At 73.9% G+C, this 15,653-nt stretch overlaps 1 protein-coding gene across 1 annotated transcript in view; it reads right to left on the minus strand.

The window, feature by feature from the left end:
* WDR97 (WD repeat domain 97) overlaps positions 1 to 15,653 on the minus strand; it is a 76,574-nt gene that overhangs the window by 18,351 nt on the left and 42,570 nt on the right. Inside the window, exons 15-17 of the mRNA XM_075916594.1 lie at positions 14,349 to 14,504; positions 13,704 to 13,817; positions 3,942 to 4,061 (exon numbers count right to left, since the gene is read on the minus strand). Coding sequence (XP_075772709.1) covers positions 3,942 to 4,061; positions 13,704 to 13,817; positions 14,349 to 14,504 — 390 coding nt within the window. The remainder of the gene's footprint in view (positions 1 to 3,941; positions 4,062 to 13,703; positions 13,818 to 14,348; positions 14,505 to 15,653) is intronic.

Here is a 15,653-nt window from a genome sequence, read left to right on the forward strand (position 1 = left end):
GCTGGGAAGGGCATAGAATGGGGGGGCAGGTGGCTGGGAGGGGCATGGGACGGTGGGGCAGGCGGCTGAGAGGGGCACGGGCTGGAGGGTAGGGGGCTGGGAGGGTCATGTTTAGGGGGGAGGGATAGCTCAGTGGTTTGAGCATTGGCCTGCTAAACCCAGGGTTGTGAGTTCAATCCTTGCAGAGGCCATTTAGGGATTTGGGGCAAAAATTTGTCAGGGCTGGTACTTGGTCCTGCTGTGAAGGCAGGGGACTGGACTCAATGACCTTGCAAGGTCCCTTCCAGTTCTAGGAGATAGGCAGCTCCATTCATTTACTGGATTTTGAGGGGAGCATCCGGATCACTGCTGTACCCATGGGGGGGGGTGTTTGCCCCAAAAGTTGGTACAAAGGGGGCCATGTGGGGTGTCAAATGAAAGCTCATCTTCTACTGATTCCATAGATGTATAATGTCTGTGTGTGAAGTTATAAGCATGTGCTTTGTGTGGCTACCGAATGTTTCTCTGTGTGGGTCTGTCTACACTAGCCCCTTAGTTCGAACTAGGGAGGCTTTCGAAGTTGCAAATCAAGCCCAGGATTTAAATATCCCGCGCTTGATTTGCGTCTTCCCGGCCGGGCGCCATTTTTGAAATGTACAAGTCCGGACTATCCGCCCGCGTCTACACGTGGCAGGGACCCGGTATTTCGTATTAAAGCCCTAAATCAAACTGCCTGTTATTCCTCCTGCAAGACGGTTAGTCCGGACTTGTACATTTCAAAAACGGCGCTCGGCCGGGAAGACACAAATCAAGCGCGGGATATTTAAATCCTGGGCTTGATTTGCAACTTCGAAAGCCTCCATTAGCCTCCCTAGTTCGAACTAGGGGCTAGTGTAGACAGACCCTTTGTGGTTGAGCAATGGGCGAAGCAGCTCAGCCCATGGACCTGCTAATGAGCAAGTCTCCGTGGAACAACAGCCCTCCACAGGCCAAGGACACACCCCAAGAATGGGGACTGATACCTAGGGGCTACCAGCAGGGACACAGGGACAGGCCGCGGGCCAGGTGACCTGCTGCAGCCAAGAAGAGACCATGAAGGAGGGATAAAGAGGCCATGTGGGAGCCTCCATCTTGTCTTCAGATCTGCTCCTGACCCCAGATGCGGCCTCGCAGGGATTCACGAGCCGGAAGACCTGTGGACCCATCCGGACATAGGATGTGCACCAAGGACTTTTATTAAACCAGCAGCTGTAACATCTCTGCTAGAGCCTGCAGCGAGAACTGGGAGATTCGATGCATGGAATGTAGGATACTTTAACAACCTCGCTCTCGGGCTTTTCTTTAGTTGTTAGATGCTAAAGGATTGGCCCAGCGGGATCTGTGGGTAAGGTCCAGAGGGTAAATTGATCAGGGATCTGTGGCTGGTTTCTTGGAACCGGACAGAACTTGCTCGGGGTAGGTGGGATTGGGTTCTAAGACCCCCCCACCTGTGTATAAGCCCAGGGCCATCTGAGGCACGGATATTGCTGGGGTGTCAGGGGGTTTTGCTCGTGAGGCTTCTGTCTGGCCAGGCAGGCAGCTGAAGCTCTCTGTGGGACTGGTGTGTGGCCTATTTGGGAAGGTCTCCAGTCTGGGGGCTATAGAGAGCCCCGAATTTGAGCAATTCGCCCTGAGCAGATGCCCTCAGCTGTGCCCAGATCCGGCCCGGTCTGTCACAGGGACAGGCGGCCGGGAGGGGCAGAGACGGGGGGGGCAGGCAGCCAGGAGGGGGCAGGGGACGGGGGGACACACGTCCAGGAGGGGCGGGGGTGGGCAGGTGGCCGGGAGGAGCAGGGAATGGGGGGGGCAGGTGGCCGGGGGGGGCAGAGGACGGGAGTGGGGGGGGCAGGTGGCCGGGAGGAGCAGGGGATGGCGGGGAGGCAGGCAGCCGGGGGGGGGGCAGAGGACGGGAGTGGGGGGGCAGGTGGCCGGGAGGAGCAGGGAATGGGGGGGGGCAGGCGGCCGGGGGGGGCAGAGGACGGTAGTGGGGGGGGCAGGTGGCTGGGAGGAGCAGGGGATGGCGGGGAGGCAGGCAGCCGGGGGGGGCAGAGGACAGGGGGGCAGGCGTCCGGGAGGGGCGGGGGACAGGGGTAGGGGGAGCAGGCGGCCAGGAGGGGCGGGGGACAGGGGTAGGGGGAGCAGGCGGCCAGGAGGGGCGGGGGACGGGGGTAGGGGGAGCAGGCGGCCAGGAGGGGCGGGGGACGGGGGTAGGGGGAGCAGGCGGCCAGGAGGGGCGGGGGACGGGGGTAGGGGGAGCAGGCGGCCAGGAGGGGCGGGGGACGGGGGTAGGGGGAGCAGGCGGCCAGGAGGGGCGGGGGACGGGGGTAGGGGGAGCAGGCGGCCAGGAGGGGCGGGGGACAGGGGTAGGGGGAGCAGGCGGCCAGGAGGAGCGGGGGACAGGGGTAGGGGGAGCAGGCGGCCAGGAGGGGCGGGGGACGGGGGTAGGGGGAGCAGGCGGCCAGGAGGGGCGGGGGACGAGGGGCGGGGGACGGGGGTAGGGGGAGCAGGCGGCCAGGAGGGGCGGGGGACAGGGGTAGGGGGAGCAGGCGGCCAGGAGGGGCGGGAAACAGAGGTGCGGAGGGCAGGTGGCCGGGAGGGGCGGGGGACAGGGGTAGGGGGAGCAGGCGGCCAGGAGGGGCGGGGGACAGGGGTAGGGGGAGCAGGCGGCCAGGAGGGGCGGGGGACAGGGGTAGGGGGAGCAGGCGGCCAGGAGGGGCGGGGGACAGGGGTAGGGGGAGCAGGCGGCCAGGAGGGGCGGGGGACGGGGGTAGGGGGAGCAGGCGGCCAGGAGGGGCGGGGGACGGGGGTAGGGGGAGCAGGCGGCCAGGAGGGGCGGGGGACGGGGGTAGGGGGAGCAGGCGGCCAGGAGGGGCGGGGGACGGGGGTAGGGGGAGCAGGCGGCCAGGAGGGGCGGGGGACAGGGGTAGGGGGAGCAGGCGGCCAGGAGGGGCGGGAAACAGAGGTGCGGAGGGCAGGTGGCCGGAAGGGGCAGAGACGGGGGGGGCAGGCAGCCAGGAGGGGGCAGGGGACGGGGGGACACACGTCCAGGAGGGGCGGGGGTGGGCAGGTGGCCGGGAGGAGCAGGGGATGGGGGGGGCAGGCGGCCGGGGGGGGCAGAGGACGGGAGTGGGGGGCAGGTGGCTGGGAGGAGCAGGGGATGGCGGGGAGGCAGGCAGCCGGGGGGGGGCAGAGGACAGGGGGGCAGGCGTCTGGGAGGGGCGGGGGACAGGGGTAGGGGGAGCAGGCGGCCAGGAGGGGCGGGGGACGGGGGTAGGGGGAGCAGGCGGCCAGGAGGGGCGGGGGACGGGGGTAGGGGGAGCAGGCGGCCAGGAGGGGCGGGGGACGGGGGTAGGGGGAGCAGGCGGCCAGGAGGGGCGGGGGACGGGGGTAGGGGGAGCAGGCGGCCAGGAGGGGCGGGAAACAGAGGTGGGGAGGGCAGGTGGCCGGGAGCTGACAAGACCCGTGAGAAGAGCCTGGCCAGCTCTCCACTGGCGCAGGGGCCTGACCTTGGGACTCCAGGGCGCCGGCTGGGACAGAGCCATCGGGCCTGGCTCTGCGGGGGAGGCTGCCCGGTTGCCCAGGACGGAGGAGCAGGGGGAGACTAGCACTGGCCACAGGACTCTGCTCTCCGGAGCGAGCTCGGGCGCCACCCTCGGTCTGTGGACAGGCGGCTCCAGGCTCCTCTTGGCTTTGTGCATTGAGAGGGCTCAGGCTCAGCCTGCAGGCCCCTGCGCTTCCCCTGGGGCCCAGGCCAGCGCCCCAGCCGGCTCCCTGCACCCCCGGCTGCTGAGCCTCACTGCAGGGCAGGAACCGGGGAGACTCGGGAAGGGCCGAACGCAGAAGGGGCGGTCGGAGAGCGGGGGGGTGTCGGGCGCTCTGCCTAGGGAGCGCGAGTCCTCCCCAGACCAGCCACGCTGCCCTACCTCGACCATCCACATGGCCACCAGCGACTCCACCTCCTCCTGGCTCCGCAACTGCTGCAGCACCACCGAGTTGGGCACGGAGCCGGACGTCAGCCGGCGGGCTCGGAGGTAAGACCGGTCCTGAGAGACGGAACCCAAGCGACTCAGAGCAGCTGGCTCCCCAGGAGTAGGGCAGACCACCGCCCCGGGGAACCGCACAGCCGCTCCGCAACCACCGCCCCGGGAAACCGCACAGCCGCTCCGCAACCACCGCCAAACGGAACCGGGCCGGGGAACCGCACAGCCGCTCCGCAACCACCGCCCAGGGGAACCGGGCCGGGCCGCACAGCCGCTCCGCAACCACCGCCCAGGGGAACCGGGCCGGACCGCACAGCCGCTCCTCAACCACCGGCGAGGGGAACCGGGCCGGGCCGCACAGCCACTCCGCAACCACCGCCCAGGAGAACCGGGCCGGGCCGCACAGCCGCTCCGCAACCACCGCCCAGGAGAACCGGGCCGGGCCGCACAGCCGCTCCGCAACCACCGCCCAGGAGAACCGGGCCGGGCCGCACAGCCGCTCCTCAACCACCGGCGAGGGGAACCGGTCCGGGCCGCACAGCCGCTCCGCAACCACCGCCCAGGGGAACCGGGCCGGGCCGCACAGCCGCTCCGCAACCACCGCCCAGGGGAACCGGGCCGGGCCGCACAGCCGCTCCGCAACCACCGCCAAACGGAACCGGGCCGGGCCGCACAGCCACTCCGCAACCACCGCCCAGGGGAACCGGGCCGGGCCGCACAGCCGCTCCTCAAACACCGGCGAGGGGAACCGGGCTGGGCCGCACAGCCGCTCCGCAACCACCGCCCAGGGGAACCGGGCCGGGCCGCACAGCCGCTCCGCAACCACCGGCGAGGGGAACCGGCCCAGGCCGCACAGCCGCTCCTCAACCACTGGCGAGGGGAACCGGACCGGGCCGCACAGCCGCTCCTCAACCACCGGCGAGGGGAACCGGGCCGGGCCGCACAGCTGCTCCTCAACCACTGGCGAGGGGAACCGGGCCGGGCCGCGCAGCCGCTCCGCAACCACCGCCCAGGGGAACCGGACCGGGCCGCACAGCCGCTCCGCAACCACCGCCCAGGGGAACCAGGCCGGGCCGCACAGTCGCTCCGCAACCACCGCCCAGGGGAACCAGGCCGGGCCGCACAGCCGCTCCGCAACTACCGCCCAGGGGAACCGGGCAGGGCCTCACAGCCGCTCCGCAACCACCGGCGAGGGGAACCGGGCCGGGCCGCACAGCCGCTCCTCAACCACCGGCGAGGGGAACCGGGCCGGGCCGCACAGCCGCTCCGCAACCACCGCCCAGGAGAACCGGGCCGGGCCGCACAGCCGCTCCGCAACCACCGCCCAGGAGAACCGGGCCGGGCCGCACAGCCGCTCCGCAACCACCGCCCAGGAGAACCGGGCCGGGCCGCACAGCCGCTCCGCAACTACCGCCCAGGGGAACCTGGCCGGGCCTCACAGCCGCTCCGCAACCACCGGCGAGGGGAACCGGGCCGGGCCGCATAGCCGCTCCTCAACCACCGCCCAGGGGAACCAGGCCGGGCTGCACAGCCGCTCCTCAACCACCGCCCAGGGGAACCAGGCCGGGCCGCACAGCCGCTCTGCAACCACCGCCCCGGGGAACCAGGCCGGGCCGCACAGCCGCTCCGCAACTACCGCCCAGGGGAACCGGGCCGGGCCGCACAGCCGCTCCTCAACCACCGCCGAACGGAACCGGGCCGGGCCGCACAGCCGCTCCTCAACCACCGGCGAGGGGAACCGGGCCGGGCCGCACAGCCGCTCCTCAACCACCGGCGAGGGGAACCGGGCCGGGCCGCACAGCTGCTCCTCAACCACTGGCGAGGGGAACCGGACTGGGCCGCACAGCCGCTCCGCAACCACCGCCCAGGGGAACCGGGCCGGGCCGCAAAGCCGCTCCGCAACCACCGCCCAGGGGAACCGGGCCGGGCCGCACAGCCGCTCCGCAACCACCGCCCAGGGGAACCGGGCCGGGCCGCACAGCCGCTCCTCAACCACCGCCCCGGGGAACCGGGCCGGGCTGCACAGCCGCTCCGCAACCACCGCCCAGGAGAACCGGGCCGGGCCGCACAGCCGCTCCTCAACCACCGGCGAGGGGAACCGGGCCGGGCCGCACAGCCGCTCCTCAACCACCGCCCAGGGGAACCGGGCCGGGCCGCACAGCCGCTCCGCAACCACCGGCGAGGGGAACCGGGCCGGGCCGCACAGCCGCTCCTCGACCACCGGCGAGGGGAACCGGGCCGGGCCGCACAGCCGCTCCTCGACCACTGGCGAGGGGAACCGGGCCGGGCCGCACAGTCGCTCCGCAACCACCGCCAAGGGGAACCGGACCGGGCCGCACAGCCGCTCCTCAACCACCGCCCAGGGGAACCAGGCCGGGCCTCACAGCCGCTCCGCAACCACCGCCGAACGGAACCGGGCCGGGCCGCACAGCCGCTCCGCAACCACCGCCCAGGGGAACCGGGCCGGGCCGCACAGCCGCTCCGCAACCACCGCCAAGGGGAACCGGACCGGGCCGCACAGCCGCTCCTCAACCACCGCCCAGGGGAACCAGGCCGGGCCTCACAGCCGCTCCGCAACCACCGCCGAACGGAACCGGGCCGGGCCGCACAGCCGCTCCGCAACCACCGCCCAGGGGAACCGGGCCGGGCCGCACAGCCGCTCCTCAACCACCGGCGAGGGGAACCGGGCCGGGCCGCACAGCCGCTCCTCAACCACCGCCCAGGGGAACCGGGCCGGGCCGCACAGCCGCTCCGCAACCACCGGCGAGGGGAACCGGGCCGGGCCGCACAGCCGCTCCTCGACCACCGGCGAGGGGAACCGGGCCGGGCCGCACAGCCGCTCCTCGACCACTGGCGAGGGGAACCGGGCCGGGCCGCACAGTCGCTCCGCAACCACCGGCGAGGGGAACCGGGCCGGGCCGCACAGCCGCTCCTCAACCACTGGCGAGGGGAACCGGACCGGGCCGCACAGCCGCTCCGCAACCACCGCCCAGGGGAACCAGGCCGGGCTGCACAGCCGCTCCTCAACCACCGCCCCGGGGAACCAGGCCGGGCCGCACAGCCGCTCCTCAACCACCGCCCAGGGGAACCGGACCGGGCCGCACAGCCGCTCCTCAACCACCGCCCAGGGGAACCAGGCCGGGCCTCACAGCCGCTCCGCAACCACCGCCGAACAGAACCGGGCCGGGCCGCACAGCCGCTCCGCAACCACCGGCGAGGGGAACCGGGCCGGGCCGCACAGCCGCTCCTCAACCACCGGCGAGGGGAACCGGGCCGGGCCGCACAGCCGCTCCGCAACCACCGCCGAACGGAACCGGGCCGGGCCGCACAGCCGCGCCGCAACCACCGGCGAGGGGAACCGGGCCGGGCCGCACAGCCGCTCCGCAACCACCGCCCAGGAGAACCGGGCCGGGCCGCACAGCCGCTCCGCAACCACCGCCCAGGAGAACCGGGCCGGGCCGCACAGCCGCTCCGCAACCACCGCCCAGGAGAACCGGGCCGGGCCGCACAGCCGCTCCGCAACTACCGCCCAGGGGAACCTGGCCGGGCCTCACAGCCGCTCCGCAACCACCGGCGAGGGGAACCGGGCCGGGCCGCATAGCCGCTCCTCAACCACCGCCCAGGGGAACCAGGCCGGGCTGCACAGCCGCTCCTCAACCACCGCCCAGGGGAACCAGGCCGGGCCGCACAGCCGCTCCGCAACCACCGCCCCGGGGAACCAGGCCGGGCCACACAGCCGCTCCGCAACTACCGCCCAGGGGAACCGGGCCGGGCCGCACAGCCGCTCCTCAACCACCGGCGAGGGGAACCGGGCCGGGCCGCACAGCCGCTCCTCAACCACCGGCGAGGGGAACCGGGCCGGGCCGCACAGCCGCTCCTCAACCACTGGCGAGGGGAACCGGACCGGGCCGCACAGCCGCTCCGCAACCACCGCCCAGGGGAACCGGGCCGGGCCGCAAAGCCGCTCCGCAACCACCGCCCAGGGGAACCGGGCCGGGCCGCACAGCCGCTCCGCAACCACCGCCCAGGGGAACCGGGCCGGGCCGCACAGCCGCTCCTCAACCACCGCCCCGGGGAACCGGGCCGGGCTGCACAGCCGCTCCGCAACCACCGCCCAGGAGAACCGGGCCGGGCCGCACAGCCGCTCCTCAACCACCGGCGAGGGGAACCGGGCCGGGCCGCACAGCCGCTCCTCAACCACCGCCAAGGGGAACCGGGCCGGGCCGCACAGCCGCTCCGCAACCACCGCCAAGGGGAACCGGGCCGGGCCGCACAGCCGCTCCTCAACCACCGGCGAAGGGAACCGGGCCGGGCCGCACAGCCGCTCCTCAACCACCGCCCAGGGGAACCGGACCGGGCCGCACAGCCGCTGCTCAACCACCGCCCAGGGGAACCAGGCCGGGCCTCACAGCCGCTCCGCAACCACCGCCGAACGGAACCGGGCCGGGCCGCACAGCCGCTCCGCAACCACCGCCCAGGGGAACCGGGCCGGGCCGCACAGCCGCTCCTCAACCACCGGCGAGGGGAACCGGGCCGGGCCGCACAGCCGCTCCTCAACCACCGCCCAGGGGAACCGGGCCGGGCCGCACAGCCGCTCCGCAACCACCGGCGAGGGGAACCGGGCCGGGCCGCACAGCCGCTCCTCAACCAGCGGCGAGGGGAACCGGGCCGGGCCGCACAGCCGCTCCTCGACCACTGGCGAGGGGAACCGGGCCGGGCCGCACAGCCGCTCCGCAACCACCGGCGAGGGGAACCGGGCCGGGCCGCACAGCCGCTCCTCAACCACCGGCGAGGGGAACCGGGCCGGGCCGCACAGCTGCTCCTCAACCACTGGCGAGGGGAACCGGACCGGGCCGCACAGCCGCTCCGCAACCACCGCCCAGGGGAACCAGGCCGGGCTGCACAGCCGCTCCTCAACCACCGCCCCGGGGAACCAGGCCGGGCCGCACAGCCGCTCCTCAACCACCGCCCAGGGGAACCGGACCGGGCCGCACAGCCGCTCCTCAACCACCGCCCAGGGGAACCAGGCCGGGCCTCACAGCCGCTCCGCAACCACCGCCGAACAGAACCGGGCCGGGCCGCACAGCCGCTCCGCAACCACCGCCCAGGGGAACCGGGCCGGGCCGCACAGCCGCTCCTCAACCACCGGCGAGGGGAACCGGGCCGGGCCGCACAGCCGCTCCGCAACCACCGCCGAACGGAACCGGGCCGGGCCGCACAGCCGCGCCGCAACCACCGGCGAGGGGAACCGGGCCGGGCCGCACAGCCACTCCGCAACCACCGCCCAGGAGTACCGGACCGGGCCGCACAGCCGCTCCGCAACCACCGCCCAGGAGAACCGGGCCGGGCCGCACAGCCGCTCCGCAACTACCGCCCAGGGGAACCTAGCCGGGCCTCACAGCCGCTCCGCAACCACCGGCGAGGGGAACCGGGCCGGGCCGCATAGCCGCTCCTCAACCACCGCCCAGGGGAACCAGGCCGGGCTGCACAGCCGCTCCTCAACCACCGCCCAGGGGAACCAGGCCGGGCCGCACAGCCGCTCCGCAACCACCGCCCCGGGGAACCAGGCCGGGCCGCACAGCCGCTCCGCAACTACCGCCCAGGGGAACCGGGCCGGGCCGCACAGCCGCTCCTCAACCACCGCCGAACGGAACCGGGCCGGGCCGCACAGCCGCTCCTCAACCACCGGCGAGGGGAACCGGGCCGGGCCGCACAGCCGCTCCTCAACCACCGGCGAGGGGAACCGGGCCGGGCCGCACAGCTGCTCCTCAACCACTGGCGAGGGGAACCGGACCGGGCCGCACAGCCGCTCCGCAACCACCGCCCAGGGGAACCGGGCCGGGCCGCAAAGCCGCTCCGCAACCACCGCCCAGGGGAACCGGGCCGGGCCGCACAGCCGCTCCGCAATCACCGCCCAGGGGAACCGGGCCGGGCCGCACAGCCGCTCCTCAACCACCGCCCCGGGGAACCGGGCCGGGCTGCACAGCCGCTCCGCAACCACCGCCCAGGAGAACCGGGACGGGCCGCACAGCCGCTCCTCAACCACCGGCGAGGGGAACCGGGCCGGGCCGCACAGCCGCTCCTCAACCACCGCCAAGGGGAACCGGGCCGGGCCGCACAGCCGCTCCGCAACCACCGCCAAGGGGAACCGGACCGGGCCGCACAGCCGCTCCTCAACCATCGCCCAGGGGAACCAGGCCGGGCCTCACAGCCGCTCCGCAACCACCGCCGAACGGAACCGGGCCGGGCCGCACAGCCGCTCCGCAACCACCGCCCAGGGGAACCGGGCCGGGCCGCACAGCCGCTCCTCAACCACCGGCGAGGGGAACCGGGCCGGGCCGCACAGCCGCTCCTCAACCACCGCCCAGGGGAACCGGACCGGGCCGCACAGCAGCTCCTCAACCACCGCCCAGGGGAACCAGGCCGGGCCTCACAGCCGCTCCGCAACCACCGCCGAACGGAACCGGGCCGGGCCGCACAGCCGCTCCGCAACCACCGCCCAGGGGAACCGGGCCGGGCCGCACAGCCGCTCCTCAACCACCGGCGAGGGGAACCGGGCCGGGCCGCACAGCCGCTCCTCAACCACCGCCCAGGGGAACCGGGCCAGGCCGCACAGCCGCTCCGCAACCACCGGCGAGGGGAACCGGGCCGGGCCGCACAGCCGCTCCTCAACCACCGGCGAGGGGAACCGGGCCGGGCTGCACAGCCGCTCCTCGACCACTGGCGAGGGGAACCGGGCCGGGCCGCACAGCCGCTCCGCAACCACCGGCGAGAGGAACCGGGCCGGGCCGCAGAGCCGCTCCTCAACCACCGGCGAGGGGAACCGGGCCGGGCCGCACAGCTGCTCCTCAACCACTGGCGAGGGGAACCGGACCGGGCCGCACAGCCGCTCCGCAACCACCGCCCAGGGGAACCAGGCCGGGCTGCACAGCCGCTCCTCAACCACCGCCCCGGGGAACCAGGCCGGGCCGCACAGCCGCTCCTCAACCACCGCCCAGGGGAACCGGACCGGGCCGCACAGCCGCTCCTCAACCACCGCCCAGGGGAACCAGGCCGGGCCTCACAGCCGCTCCGCAACCACCGCCGAACAGAACCGGGCCGGGCCGCACAGCCGCTCCGCAACCACCGCCCAGGGGAACCAGGCCGGGCCGCACAGCCGCTCCTCAACCACCGGCGAGGGGAACCGGGCCGGGCCGCACAGCCGCTCCGCAACCACCGCCGAACGGAACCGGGCCGGGCCGCACAGCCGCGCCGCAACCACCGGCGAGGGGAACCGGGCCGGGCCGCACAGCCGCTCCGCAACCACCGCCCAGGAGAACCGGGCCGGGCCGCACAGCCGCTCCGCAACCACCGCCCAGGAGAACCGGGCCGGGCCGCACAGCCGCTCCGCAACCACCGCCCAGGAGAACCGGGCCGGGCCGCACAGCCGCTCCGCAACTACCGCCCAGGGGAACCTGGCCGGGCCTCACAGCCGCTCCGCAACCACCGGCGAGGGGAACCGGGCCGGGCCGCATAGCCGCTCCTCAACCACCGCCCAGGGGAACCAGGCCGGGCCGCACAGCCGCTCCTCAACCACCGCCCAGGGGAACCAGGCCGGGCCGCACAGCCGCTCCGCAACCACCGCCCCGGGGAACCAGGCCGGGCCGCACAGCCGCTCCGCAACTACCGCCCAGGGGAACCGTGCCAGGCCGCACAGCCGCTCCTCAACCACCGCCGAACGGAACCGGGCCGGGCCGCACAGCCGCTCCTCAACCACCGGCGAGGGGAACCGGGCCGGGCCGCACAGCCGCTCCTCAACCACCGGCGAGGGGAACCGGGCCGGGCCGCACAGCTGCTCCTCAACCACTGGCGAGGGGAACCGGACCGGGCCGCACAGCCGCTCCGCAACCACCGCCCAGGGGAACCGGGCCGGGCCGCAAAGCCGCTCCTCAACCACCGCCCAGGGGAACCGGGCCGGGCCGCACAGCCGCTCCGCAACCACCGCCCAGGGGAACCGGGCCGGGCCGCACAGCCGCTCCTCAACCACCGCCCCGGGGAACCGGGCCGGGCTGCACAGCCGCTCCGCAACCACCACCCAGGAGAACCGGGCCGGGCCGCACAGCCGCTCCTCAACCACCGGCGAGGGGAACCGGGCCGGGCCGCACAGCCGCTCCTCAACCATCGCCCAGGGGAACCGGGCCGGGCCGCACAGCCGCTCCGCAACCACCGCCAAGGGGAACCGGACCGGGCCGCACAGCCGCTCCTCAACCACCGCCCAGGGGAACCAGGCCGGGCCTCACAGCCGCTCCGCAACCACCGCCGAACGGAACCGGGCCGGGCCGCACAGCCGCTCCGCAACCACCGCCCAGGGGAACCGGGCCGGGCCGCACAGCCGCGCCGCAACCACCGGCAAGGGGAACCGGGCCGGGCCGCACAGCCGCTCCGCAACCACCGCCCAGGAGAACCGGGCCGGGCCGCACAGCCGCTCCGCAACCACCGCCCAGGAGAACCGGGCCGGGCCGCACAGCCGCTCCGCAACCACCGCCCAGGGGAACCGGGCCGGGCCGCACAGCCGCTCCGCAACCACCGGCGAGGGGAACCGGGCCGGGCCGCACAGCCGCTCCGCAACCACCGCCGAACGGAACCGGGCCGGGCCGCACAGCCGCGCCGCAACCACCGGCGAGGGGAACCGGGCCGGGCTGCACAGCCGCTCCGCAACCACCGGCGAGGGGAACCGGGCCGGGCCGCACAGGCGCTCCGCAACCACCGCCCCGGGGAACCGGACCGGGCCGCACAGCCGCTCCTCAACCACTGGCAAGGGGAACCCGGCCGGGCCGCACAGCCGCTCCTCAACCACCGGCGAGGGGAACCGGGCCGGGCCGCACAGCCGCTCCGCAACCACCGCCCAGGGGAACCGGGCCGGGCCGCACAGCCGCTCCGCAACCATCACTCGTGGCGGGAACTGGGCCAGGCTGCAGGAGAGGAGCCTGTGGGCAAGGGCAGTGTGCAAAGCCACCCCATCCTCAAAAATCATTCCTTTGGTAAGATGCCAGACGAACATGCTCTGCACTTCCTGGGGTCCCGGGCTGCCCGGCCGCTCCGCCTCCCGCACCGAGGGGCCCCGGGCTGCCCGGCCGCTCCGCCTCCCGCACCGAGGGGCCCCGGGGTGCCCGGCCGCTCCGCCTCCCGCACCGAGGGGCCCCGGGGTGCCCGGCCGCTCCGCCTCCCGCACCGAGGGGCCCCGGGCTGCCCGGCCGCTCCGCCTCCCGCACCGAGGGGCCCCGGGCTGCCCGGCCGCTCCGCCTCCCGCACCGAGGGGCCCCGGGCTGCCCGGCCGCTCCGCCTCCCGCACCGAGGGGCCCCGGGCTGCCCGGCCGCTCCGCCTCCCGCACCGAGGGGCCCCGGGCTGCCTGGCTGCTCTGCCTCCCGCACCGAGGGGCCCCGGCCTGCCCGGCCGCTCCGCCTCCCGCACCGAGGGGCCCCGGGCTGCCTGGCTGCTCTGCCTCCCGTGCCCCAGCTAAGCCATGCAACCCCACCAAGGAACTCCTGTGGCCTGCGGGCGGGGGCTGCCACGAGGGCCGCTGAGTCTGGAGGGAAGGAGGCCGTGCGGCCGGCAGGCGGGGAAGGGACGTGCTGAGCCTGCGCCGGCGGCCGGAGGGACACTGAGCGAGGCTGGCGGGTGTTTGCGCGGGCGCCCCAGGCAGGTTTGCTCAGCCCTGGGCTCACCTGGGAGAGCTGGCTGATGTGCCGAGAGGGGGAGGGGCCGACCTGCCGCGAGGACGACGGGCTCCGGAGGCTGCTGTGCTGGCTCTGGCTGGCTGCTGTGGCTGCCTGGCGAGCCTGGGCACAAGGGATTTATTCACCTTGCACAGGCTGCTGCCCCCGCGAGAGTCCCCTCCTTCCGCCCTCCCTCCCACCACATGCCACGGGCCACGGCCACGGCCACAGCCCCGGCAGCACCACAGCATCACTGCCCAGCCTGCCGGCCAGCTGCCAAACCACAGCACCCCTGCCCCCGCCAGCCCACGGGATCCCTGCCCCCGCCAGCCCATGGGATCCCTGCCCCCGCCAGCCCATGGGATCCCTGCCCCCGCCAGCCCAGGAATCCCCACCCCCACTAGTCCACGGGATCCCTGCCTCCGCCGGCCCCGGAATCCCTACCCCCACCGGCCCACAGGATCCCTGCCCCCGCCAGCCCCAGAATCTCTGCACCCGCCAGCCCCGGAATCTCTGCCCCCGCTTGGCCCACGGGATCCCTGCCCCCGCTTGGCCCACGGGATCCCTGCCCCCAGCCAGGTGGAGCAGAAAGCAGACCCAGCAGGGGACCTGCTGCCTTTCCCACGCCCGCTCGGCGCCGGTCCAAGCCCTTACCTGGGAGATCTGGCTCCGGATCGTGGCCAGCGATGTGCGGCACACATAGTCCTGCAGCAGTTTAGAAGCCCGGGGGGGTGGGAGGGCGACACGGGAGCTGCTGACTGCGCGAGGCTCCGGGGCGTCCTGCAGGGAAGGCCCGTCTGGCGTGGGAGCCTGGGGAGAGAGGAGCGGGTGACTCTCCACGCTGTCGTCGGCTGCAGTGGGAGCGCGGGGACACAGGCCGGGGGGGGGGACTGGACCAGCACCCATCTCACAGCAGGCCTGGTCCACCGGTGCGAGCAAGGAGCCAGAGACCTGCCCAGCGTGGAGGAGGGAAGTGGGGGCCGGAACGCGGAGGTGAGTCCTGCGCGGAGCCAGGAGCCCAGCCACCCCCGGCGCGGCGCTCTGGGACGGGCTGTGGCGCGGGTCCCCGTCTGCAGGAAGAGGTTTGCTGTGGGGCGCCCCGTCCCCACTACCCATGCTCGGGGGGGGGCAGCCCTGCCTGGCTTTCCTGGGCGCCAAGCAAAGGAACCAAGGACGGACTGAGCCTGGGGACGGGGTGGAGGAGTCTGGGACAAAGCCAACACAAACGGGACGGCCGGGCTGCTGCCCTCCCTGGAGCCTGCACACGCCCGGCACGGGCTGGGCGCTGCCATGCATCCTGTGCCAGACACTCCGGTCGGTGCCTGAGCGGAGACGCCGGGCTTGGGGCTTCTTACCGTCGATAACGGGGTAACACCCAGGTGCCAGGCAGTTCTGGGTACGCAGCACGGGATCCCTGCCCCTAGACGGCCCACGGGATCCCTGCCCCTAGACGGCCCACGGGATCCCTGCCCCCAGACGGCCCACGGGATCCCTGCCCCTAGACGGCCCACGGGATCCCTGCCCCTAGACGGCCCACGGGATCCCTGCCCCTAGACGGCCCACGGGATCCCTGCCCCTAGACGGCCCACGGGATCCCTGCCCCTAGACGGCCCACGGGATCCCTGCCTCTAGACGGCCCACGGGATCCCTGCCCCTAGACGGCCCACGGGATCCCTGCCCCTAGACGGCCCACGGGATCCCTGCCCCCAGACGGCCCACGGGATCCCTGCCCCTAGACGGCCCACGGGAACCCTGCCCCTAGACGGCCCACGGGATCCCTGCCCCTAGACGGCCCACGGGATCCCTGCCCCTAGACGGCCCACGGGATCCCTGCCCCTAGACGGCCCACGGGATCCCTGCCCCTAGACGGCCCACGGGATCCCTGCCCCTAGACGGCCCACGGGATCCCTGCCCCTAGACGGCCCACGGGATCCCTGCCCCCACCGGCACACGGGAACC

The sequence above is a fragment of the Pelodiscus sinensis genome, unplaced genomic scaffold (assembly GCF_049634645.1).
Source record: "Pelodiscus sinensis isolate JC-2024 unplaced genomic scaffold, ASM4963464v1 ctg117, whole genome shotgun sequence".
Classification (NCBI taxonomy): domain Eukaryota; kingdom Metazoa; phylum Chordata; order Testudines; family Trionychidae; genus Pelodiscus; species Pelodiscus sinensis.